The sequence below is a fragment of the Liolophura sinensis genome, chromosome 2 (genome assembly GCF_032854445.1).
Source record: "Liolophura sinensis isolate JHLJ2023 chromosome 2, CUHK_Ljap_v2, whole genome shotgun sequence".
Lineage (NCBI taxonomy): Eukaryota > Metazoa > Mollusca > Polyplacophora > Chitonida > Chitonidae > Liolophura > Liolophura sinensis.
In genome coordinates, this window is record NC_088296.1 from 26,511,666 (window position 1) to 26,523,010 (window position 11,345).

An 11,345-nucleotide genomic window follows, 5' to 3' on the forward strand; every position below is an offset into this window, starting at 1 on the left:
ACCTGACGATACACCCTGATACAGGTTTACGCCTGAACTTATCACCTTGACACACGTACAGACCAGACGATACACCCTGGTACAGGTTTACACCTGAACTTATCACCTTGACACACGTACAGACCTGACGATACACCCTGACACAGGTTTACACCTGAACTTATCACCTTGACACACGTACAGACCTGACGATACACCCTGACACAGGTTTACACCTGAACTTATCACCTTGACACACGTACAGACTTGACGATACACCCTGATACAGGTTTACACCTGAACTTATTACCTTGACACACGTACAGACCTGACGATACACCCTGACACAGGTTTACACCTGAACTTATCACCTTGACACACGTACAGACCTGACGATACACCCTGACACAGGTTTACACCTGAACTTATCACCTTGACACACGTACAGACCAGACGATACACCCTGACACAGGTTTACACCTGAACTTATCACCTTGACACACGTACAGACCTGACGATACACCCTGACACAGGTTTACATCTGAACTTATCACCTTGACACACGTACAGACCTGACGATACACCCTGATACAGGTTTACATCTGAACTTATCACCTTGACACACGTACAGACCTGACGATACACCCTGATACAGGTTTACACCTGAACTTATCACCTTGACACACGTACAGACCTGACGATACACCCTGACACAGGTTTACACCTGAACTTATCACCTTGACACACGTACAGACCTGACGATACACCCTGACACAGGTTTACACCTGAACTTATTACCTTGACACACGTACAGACCTGACGATACACCCTGGTACAGGTTTACACCTGAACTTATCACCTTGACACACGTACAGACCTGACGATACACCCTGATACAGGTTTACACCTGAACTTATCACTTTGACACATGTACAGACGTGACGATACACCCTGGTACAGGTTTACACCTGAACTTATCACCTTGACACACGTACAGACCTGACGATACACCCTGATACAGGTTTACACCTGAACTTATCACTTTGACACACGTACAGACCTGACGATACACCCTGATACAGGTTTACACCTGAACTTATCACCTTGACACACGTACAGACCTGACGATACACCCTGACACAGGTTTACACCTGAACTTATCACCTTGACACACGTACAGACCTGACGATACACCCTGACACAGGTTTACATCTGATATCACCCTTGGCTATGTTGGTTTGCAACTGACGTTATCACCGTAGCACAGGCTTACCTTTCACGTCATTGCCCTAGGGCAAGTTTTAATCTGAGGCCAACATCCTGACCACGGTTTACATCTGACGTCATCACCCTAGCACAGGTTTACATCATACGTCATTACCGTAGAAAGGTCTATATCCGACGTCATCACCCTAGCACATGTTCGCATCTGACGTCATCACCTTAGCACAGATTTACATTTGACGTCATTACCGTTGCAAAAGGCTCGGTTTCTCCAAGGTGTCGTAACGTTACGCCAGCTTAATCACCATGAAGACGCATACTGACGACGTACGCTGCCTTGACATTTGCGACCCAAGTGACATTTCGACTGCTTTGAAAACCATTCCCTCGTTTACATCTTACGCCATCACCTTAGCACAGGTTTACGTCTGACGTCATCAGCACAGCAGTGCGAGTCCATGCCGTCAAGACACAAGCCATGGCATCCTACCTAATCACTTTCTACATGTACAGTGTACTGACACGTCTCGAACGTCCCCCTGCTGAGCGCCAAGCCAGGCAGCGACAACTACCATGTTTAGTCTTTGATATCATCCGGCCCGGGTTTGACCCCAGGTCTCCCGACTTTCATACTGTTATTTTATAAATAGTGTTATTTTATAAATAGTCCAACAGTCAGTAGTTAATACCTGGCGTACGTATTTCATTTTATTTATTTACTTGATCGACGTTTAACGCCGTCCTCGATTTTTTTTCGCTTATATGTACATGGCGGAGGTCAAAATCATAGGTGGCGTAAACCACCGCACTTCTGCAGATGCCTGACAAACCTCCTGCTGTGAGGCTGCGGCTAAACCAGGAGAGCCAGATCCATCTGTGTGAATTCATTGGACAAACGTGGCCATCTCAGTGGGTCGGCGCTTTTTCATCTGAATCTGCGAGAAACCGCAGCACAGCCTACTTAGACACAGTGTATTACGCATAAGGTTTATTTGTCAATCTGACTGTTGTTTTATGCCGTATTACGCATAATGAGTTTAAACAGTGATATTGTTAAAAGTACTTTACTCCGGTGGATTAAAAGTTTAACGGCTTCCTTACACGCATGTTTTAAACCACAGCGACTCTACTCCATTCCAGGGGGCTCTGCTGGGAGGTCTGTGTGGATTCGGGATCTGTATGTGGATTACCCTGGCGGCTCAAGTGACGGGAATCGAGACCCCGTGGCTAGCTCTGGGTGGTACTGAAGCCTGTCCCACGAACCTCACGGAACCACTGGCCCTGTTGGCAAACTCCAGTGTTGGCAGTGTGATGAAAACACCGGAGTCTCTGTAAGTACAATACAGATTTTCCCCATGTATTGTTGGCATAAGTAAATGCAATGGGCGAAGCAGCTGTGTCGAGAGCTCGAGTGGGGAAGTCCACATAAGATGACTACGCCCTTCACACACACGTATATGCATACAACACCATTATGGTTTTACAGAATTTTGTACCTCTTGAAAATGGCATATAAAGCAAACGCTGTAATAGAGAGTATAAAAAATAAAGACTGCTAATTGTGCCTTCGCTGTAATACGTACCTATTTTTCTGTCTGGAGCTAAGCGGTGGATATTCGGAATTCTATTACACCTGGGGTTTTTTTCTGCTACATGCAACGTTGAACGTCAACGAGTTTAAAATCAGAGACGCACTTTTCGGAGCATACCTGCGTCACAACATTCCACCTTGGGCGACACTATTTCAAAGTAGGGGGTTATCACAGGTATTCAGGCCAAAAACTCATCAACGCAGAGGACAAAAAACTTACGCTAATTCATAAACACGACCAAATTTATTTCTGCTGATGAAATCAAGATGAAATGATTTGCTGCCAACACATGCTTCACCCCTCTGCTTTGTATGGTTAGTTTTATTACGTTATTGAGCAGATGTTGACAACAGACGGTAGATTGCAGCGGAGTAGGTGTTTGATCGTTGTATGTCATCCGGTAGTTGAATAATCCAACAAACTTCTGATAGTGTGAACTTGTAACACTGTTTACTGAGGATAGCATCAGAACGTATACTGTAGGGTTCAGCACTGTAGGGCCAGGGGAGTATGCAAAACTATACGTAGTGCAAATGGACTTTGGATCTATTACGTAACAGTGGCGGAGGGTGCTTGTGTAGTTTGCCCTACGTTTGCGTCATTTTTGTGTAGAATAAGTATGTAAAATTTTAAAGTTGGCATGACTGAATGTTTCGGCGCCTCGGTCTAAAATTTCAATTGTTCCACATTTAACAGTCTAAAGTAAACAACAATGACTCGATAAAGAGTCATTATTTTAATACCTTAACCCATGTGTCTTACTGCAAGTTGCTGTACAGATTACTTCAAAGTTTTGCACAAAGACCTTGTAGCCTATGTACACAATTAACCTGTTTCAGTGTCGGGTTGGAAAGATTCTACGCCTTGTCCTTCACGACTTACTCTCTCGTTGGACTGATCGTCTCTGTTGTAGTCTGTATACTTGTCAGCGCTGTCACAGGTGAGTACGTAAGTCAGCGCTGTCACAGGTAAGTATGTTAGTCAGCGCTATCACAGGTGAGTACGGTAATCAGTGCTGTTACAGGTGAGTACGTTAGTCAGGGCTGTCACAGGTGAGTACTTAATCAGCGCTGACACATGAGAGTACTTTAGTCAGCACTGTCCCTGGTAAGTACGTTAATCAGCGCTGTCACAGGTAAGTGCGTAAATTAGCGCCGTCAAAGGTGAGTACGTTAATCAGCCCTGTCACAGGTGAGTACTTTAGTCAGCGGTGTCTCTGGTGAGTGCTTTAGTCAGCGCTGTCACAGGTGAGTACTTTAGTCAGCGCTGTCTCTGGTGAGTACGTTAGTCAGCGCTGCCAAAGGTAAGTCCGTTAATCAGCGCCGTCACAGGTGAGTAGGTTTGTCAGCGCTGTCACAGGTGAGTACGTTAGTCAGGGCTGTCTCTGGTGAATACGTTAGTCAGCGCTATCTCTGGTGAGTATGTTAGTCAGCGCTGCCACATGTGAGTTCTTTTGTCAGCACTCTCACAGGTGAGTACGTTAATCAGCGCTGTCTCTGGTGACAACTTTAGTCAGCGCTGTCTGTGGTGAATACGTTAGTCAGCCCTGTCACATGTGAGTACGTTAATCAGCGCTGTCTCAGATAAATAGGTTAGTCAGCGCTGTCACAGGTGACTGCTTTAGTCAGCGCTGTCACAGGTGAGTATTTTAGTCAGCAGTGTCTCTGCTGTATACGTTAATTAGCGCTGTCACAGGTGAGTAAGTTTGTCAGCGCTGTCACAGGTGAGTACGTTAGTCAGCCCTGTTATAGGTGAGTATTTCAGTCAGCGCTGTCACAGGTGAGTATTTTAGTCAACAGTGTCTCTGTTGTGTACGTTAATCAGCGCTTCACAGGTGAGTGCTTTTGTCAGCGCTGTGACAGGTGAGTACGTTAGTCAGTGCTGTGACACATGAGTACGTGTAACACCGACTTGGCGTTTTCGAGCTCACGCTGTATCAGCTACGCGTGAATGTGACGAGGTTTGTTACGTGTAGATCCTGTTGAGGGCCTGTAGTTTACTTTAGAATTTTGTCTACTCACCATTTCCGCTCATAAACTTGGCCGCCGTCATCTTTATATGAAGAACCCTTCAGTATCGCTTGAAACACGAAAAGATGAATAAAATCCAAGAAATAAACATAACCTTGCGAGATGCAAATGGTAAGATCGAGCGAAACACATTTCTTTGTGACTGACCAATACACCTTCCAGTGGGCGAAAAAACAAGATAAAACGTTTATGAAGAACTCAGTTCATGCAGCTTTGTTGACGGCCTATTTTTCTTGCTCTTTTTTTTTTCTCGACAGGATTTAAAAATCCTAAAGAGGTAAACCCACTGTATGTGTCACACCTCATTCGTGGGTTATTCTTCACCGAGAAGGAAATCGAGAGGGCGTTAGCGGAAATAAAGAGTAGACACCTGGAACTGATTGTGCAACCGGTATGTGCATCTACTCTACTCAAGTCTACTCTGCTGACTACATTCTCTAATATCCACCCCTACTGACTACAAGCTGTAATATCCACCCCTACTCACGACATACTCTAATATCCACCCCTACTCACAACATAGTCTAATATCCACCCCTACTCACAACATACTCTGATGTCCACCCCTACCCACGACGTACTCTAACATCCACCCTTACTCACTACATTCTCTAATATCCGCTCTACGCACGACACACTCTTATATCCACCCCTAGTCACGACATACTTTAATATCCGCTCCTACTGACTACATACGCTAATATCCGCACGTACTCACGGCGTACTCTCATATCCACTCCTACTCACTACATACTCTAATATCCGGCCCTACTCACGACATACTCCAATATCCACCCCTACTCACAGCATATCTAAATCCACCTCTACTTACTACATTTTCTACTATCTGCCCCTACACACGATATACTCTAAAGTCAACCCCTACTTATGAAGTACTCTAATATCCACCCCTACTCACCACATTCTCAAATATCCACCCCTACTCACGATGTATTGTAATATCCACTACTACTCACGACGTACTCTAATGTCCACCCCTACTAACGACATACTATAATATCCACCCCTACTCACGACGTACTCTAATATCCACCCCTACTCACGATGTACTCTAATATCCACTCCTACTCACGACGTACTCTAATATTCACCCCTACTCAAAACATACTCTAATATCCACTCCTACTCACGACGTACTCTAATATCCACCCCTACTCACTACATACTCTAATATCCACCCCTACTCACTACATACTCTAATATCCACCCCTACTCATCCTCATGTGTAATGCCCGACCCACGTCTTAGATGTATGAAAAATACGGTATTCAACCGTAGCCTACTGACTACAAGATGTACCATTACACTTCAGTGGAGGCAGCAGTTAGGGGGCATGCACTCGCCATACCACAAGTAGACACAGTATATGTACACATACACACACCTAAGGACTCTTGGTCGTCACATGACTGAATCATTGTTAAGTACTAAGTAGAGCCCCAAGCATATTGTAGCAGACTTTTGAAAGCAGTCTTATGACCTCCAGAGATCAGGACTACAGGTTTTTTTCTGCTCTATGATTATCACCGGTTAATCTCTGGTTGATCCCCCCACTAAAAGGTAAAATTGTTATATTTTGGTAGCGCATGAGACCGACATTCGTGTACTTGCTGACACCATTACAGAAAAATATGGGTTTGCTCCCAATTCTCCAATCATTTATTTGAAGCAGTTATTCGATTTACAACATAAAATATGTTCCTAGTCTGTATTGTTCCAATGTAACTCCTACAGCAAATCCAGTGCTATGACTTGTAGATCAGCGAAAAAAGGAGAACACAAGATCCTAAGAGTTGTTTTTCAGTTCGAACACTAAATAGTGAAATCCATTTATTTACATATGTACAGTCAAGTCATCAAATATTCCATCGGATTCAGCAATGCTGTTTGTAAGAGAGAGTTTCACGGGGACTAATTCTCGATTGCTTGTAGATATAGCTCTAGAAGGTAAACCGTTTTAGCAGTTTTAATTTATTTGTTTATTTGAGTGGTTATAGAGGTAACGTCCGTACTCAAGAACATTTCACTTATACGACAGCGGTCAGCATTATAGTGGAAGGAAACCGGACATAGCACGGAGAAACCCACGACCGTCCGCAGGATGCTGTTTGACGTTCCCACTTACGGTCGGAGAGGAAGCCAACATGAGCTGGACTTTAACTCACAGCGCCCGCATTAGTGAGAGGCACCAGGATCATTGCGCCGTACTGGCGTGCTAACAGCCTCGGCCACGGAGGCCCCTGGCAGTTTAAAAACATTTCGATATACATTTGTGCTGGAATTTCTGACGAACTATAATCCTCATGAAGAGTTTCATACGGGAAAAATTACACGTCACCTCATATAGCGCCCCCCCCCCCCCCCCTTCAGTGTAATGCTAAATCCTTTCCGTGTAATACACTGACGATTGCTGATCAAAATCAAACTTAAAATAAATTAAAAAACAGCTGCTAATATTTTTTACCTCCGACCATGGCTGGGACCCTTCAGTATCCAAATGGTATACACGATTTATCCATCTTCAAACGATACTGTTTCCGATGTCGACCTATCGGAACTATGGAACTAGTCTGGCTGCTGCAACGGCTGGTTCAGTGTTTCCCTATGTCTAAAATGACAATGTCAACGGGGTTGGCAACGTCACATCCAGTCAACCCCACGAATCTAACATAACACACCTGGTCAATTGCTATCAAACAGGTCACAGCAGTTATGGTGGGAGGAAATTTAATACGGTGTCAATTCACAACAACGTAACTGTCAGCTACCTGGTAGGTTTGTCTAACTCTACTAACAGAATGCATGCTATATCCACAGTATAGCATGCAATACTGAGTAAAGTGGTTATAGAAGTAACGTCCACTTCTTCACTTTCTGTACCTGCGTATGTGAAGACATATCCCATTTTTAATTTTACCATCTATCAGTACCTAAATGGAATCTAGATTTAATCAACTTACCACGGATGTGCCGAGTTCTTTGAACATACGAGAGTCGTGCATTTCCTACTAATATACAAAACCAATAGCATCCAAGATATTTAATTACACGACAGCAGTTAACGATTTTGAGTCGTCTAATTGTACCTCGTGTAGATACTGTTGTGACTGTGAATCGTCAGAGTCATTTCCCAGTTGCCTTGGATGTAAACAATGATGTTCTACGAAGTCTGCTGTTGAGGAATTCAAAGTATAGATAGCCGAGAAAGACAAATATGAGAGCTAATACGACAAGAGGCGTAGCTCTCATTTTGGCATTGTACATTATGATTACTTGGACAGCAGTATACTGAAGGGTCCTGCATATGGCGTGTACATATCTCGCCTCGTCGCATTTGGTAGATCTTGTGTGCTGTGAGACGGTTGCAGTCAACGTCACAAGTTATTACTGCAAAAACCAGCGTGTCAAACACCTTCATTCCAAGTTTCTTAAGTTTAACAATGAGAATAATTCTCTTGTAAGTAAATATGGGCAGGGCGTCCCGAATCTATGGCGCTCTGCATCGTGGGTTTGTCGAATTCGTCGTGTTCAATTGGATCGTTGAATGTTTAAGAACAGTTGCAGTCATAGCGCAACTGATAAATTAGCGACAACCTATAAGCTAGCATAGTACACGCTTTCAAAACTGATTTCACCCATTCGCCTAGAACATACCTTGATTGTTTGAAACCTCAATAAAATCCTTAACCACTTCTGCGCGCGATTCTGACCTAATTTCATACTTTGTGTGCTATATTAGTTCTTTGATTATTTGTGCTATGCGTTCTTTTGGAAATTGGTCTTAAGATTATTGACCTGCAACGTCTATATTGGTTGACGGCTGGAATACGAATGTTTGTTTCGATATGTAGACCTTTGGAAGATGGGCGATCCCTTGCAAATCTCTAAGTTTATTCCCTGCGGGATGCCCGTTGATGTATAGACCGTGTCTTGAGACTCTGGAGCTGTCTTACAACAGTATTCCTCAGTAACTATAAATAGCCCCGCCAAACTCCTTTTATAAAAAGGAGTATAAACAACAAAATGTCAGATATGCATAAAACATGTAGTAAGGCCCATATTCAATGTCCAATGTTAAAAGTCTCGCACATTAGATGTACTCGGTTCATATTCGTACTCAAGAATATACTTATTATCTTGTCTGTTTAACTATTTGACTATTATTTGTCTATTATTTGTCTATTATTTATTATTTGTCTATTATTTTTCTATTATTTGTCTCAGGATGGAAATCACTCGGATGGTGAGGGAGACACCGGAAACGGAAATGTATTCAAGCCCGTGGTCGGAAGTTTGCCTGGGCCATTGTTGCAGGATCTGGATAATGACCTGTCGTGGAGAGATGACGACAATAATACCGGGAAAATGTAGCTGGTTTTTGTGTAAAACATGAATTTACCCAGCGTTATCGAGACAACCGAAAACTGTATTTTTTGAAGCCAAATTCCTTGGGAAGACGTGTAAAATACAACTGTCGACCATCTGTGCAAATACAGATTTACTCTCTGTAGTACATTTAAACTAATTAATTAGCCAACCGATGAACAAAAACTGTGGATGTACATTAGGGAACGCTACAGAGGTATTCTGTGGTAGCTACACATATAATAGCTATGCAACTTACATGGACTGAGAGACTGGAAACAAGTACTGGTTTTATGTATCAGAGTTTTCGAAAGTTGTGAAAGCGGTGAGGCACAATGCATGCAGTAGGCTACATACCTACATACCAATATGTACATACCTGTATGTGATGTGGGTGTAAGGAATACCTGGGGCAAGTTTGTAACTATGATGCTGCATTAACGTTCTATGGAGCTGGCTTAGGTTGTCACTATGGCTGGTGCACATCATCGACTATAGGATAATCTTTGCGGCTGTGGCTGCTTAAACACAACGGACTGTCTAAAAGTCTACGTTGTTAAGACAAATGTATGTCTCCTTAAAACACAAGGGATTGTCTAGAGTCTGCTTTGTCAAAACATATGTTTGCTTAAAGCAAAGGGAGTTGCCCTGTCTTGTTAATACATATGTCTGCTTAAAACACAGGGGATTATCTAAATGTCTTCCTTGTTAAGACAAATGCATGTCTGCTTAAAACGCAAGGGCTTGCCTAAAGTCTGCCTTGTGAAGACTTATGTCTGCTTAAAACACAAGGGCTTGTCTAAAATCTGCCTTGTGAAGACTTATGTCTGCTTAAAACACAAGGGCTTGTCTAAAATCTGCCTTGTGAAGACTTATGTCTGCTTAAAACACAAGGGCTTGTCTAAAATCTGCCTTGTGAAGACTTATATCTGCTTAAAACACAAGGGCTTGTCTAAAGTCTGCCTTGTTAAGACAAATGCATGTCTGCTTAAAACACAAGGGCTTGTCTAAAATCTGCCTTGTGAAGACTTATGTCTGCTTAAAACACAAGGGCTTGTCTAAAATCTGCCTTGTGAAGACTTATGTCTGCTTAAAACACAAGGGCTTGTCTAAAATCTGCCTTGTGAAGACTTATGTCTGCTTAAAACACAAGGGCTTGTCTAAAGTCTGCCTTGTTAAGACAAATGCATGTCTGCTTAAAACACAAGGGCTTGTCTAAAATCTGCCTTGTGAAGACTTATGTCTGCTTAAAACACAAGGGCTTGTCTAAAGTCTGTCTTGTTAAGAGAAATGTCTGCCTAAAACACAAGGGATTGTCTAGAAGTCTTCCTTGTTAAGACAAATGTAAATATTAAATCCCTGTATGTGTCATGAAAGATGTACAATATATAAACACCTGTATCTGATTATGCGCCATGAATATAATTGCTTTTTCAGTGTGACAATTTAATGGATTTGAATGGAACACATTCAATCTGAAGAGATATTGAACTTCAGTGATTTCTTTTCTATGTACAATCGATTGATTCACAGTTGACTGGGACCTAATTATAGGAGATAAATTTTGTTAGCATTTTGATTGTTTGATTGTGTGTTTGGTACGCACTTTTCTGAATAAAAGAAAAAGGAACAAATACAATGACTTTTCCAAAGAGTGTTGGGAATATTTTTTTCTGGCCTGCTTGGTAATTCAACTTCTATTCTGCAATTCTTACTACGCCATTTTAGTGAAACTGGAGACAAGAGATCTCATCACGTACTCGTACCTCACGCTCAAAGGCCTAGAATGGAAACAGGGTGCGCGTGATGTCAGCGGGAAAATGCAGTTGCGTTCTTTTAGAAGAGGAAATGGTAAAAAATTACTCGAGTCTTATTGGTTTAAATTGATAATATGGCAGTCCTCCTGATGACCTCAGTGTGAGACATTTTGTTTACTTGTAATTGGGACATCTTAGTTAGGCAATATCACAAAAATAAAAGGGTATGATTCTTTAAACTTTGTTTGGAATACTTTATTGATGCCTATAAGTACATTTTATTTGTGCTGGAGCTGATTTTTTGTATATCACCAAGCACCCACAAAAATAAAATTCCAATTTATCGATGGACTGTGCTTTGTATTTAATTTTTTACC

The 11,345-nt window shown here is 42.4% G+C and overlaps 1 protein-coding gene across 1 annotated transcript; it reads left to right on the forward strand.

Moving 5' to 3' along the window:
• Positions 1 to 2,382: 2,382 nt before the first annotated feature.
• On the forward strand, positions 2,383 to 10,009 carry LOC135463149 (uncharacterized). The gene is made up of 4 exons (XM_064740466.1): positions 2,383 to 2,534; positions 3,635 to 3,735; positions 5,083 to 5,216; positions 9,071 to 10,009. Exons 1-4 carry the CDS (start codon positions 2,383 to 2,385, stop codon positions 9,215 to 9,217), a joined length of 534 nt encoding a protein of 177 aa, XP_064596536.1. The 3' UTR covers positions 9,218 to 10,009.
• Positions 10,010 to 11,345: the final 1,336 nt, after the last annotated feature.

Excerpts from the sequence above, each read along its gene's own strand:
- LOC135463149 (XM_064740466.1), top strand. The coding sequence starts at position 2,383 with ATGTGGATTACCCTGGCGGCTCAAGTGACGGGAATCGAGACCCCGTGG. Across the intron at positions 2,535-3,634 it reads ATGAAAACACCGGAGTCTCT|TGTCGGGTTGGAAAGATTCT; the intron begins GTAAGTACAATA and ends AACCTGTTTCAG. Across the intron at positions 5,217-9,070 it reads TGGAACTGATTGTGCAACCG|GATGGAAATCACTCGGATGG; the intron begins GTATGTGCATCT and ends TATTTGTCTCAG.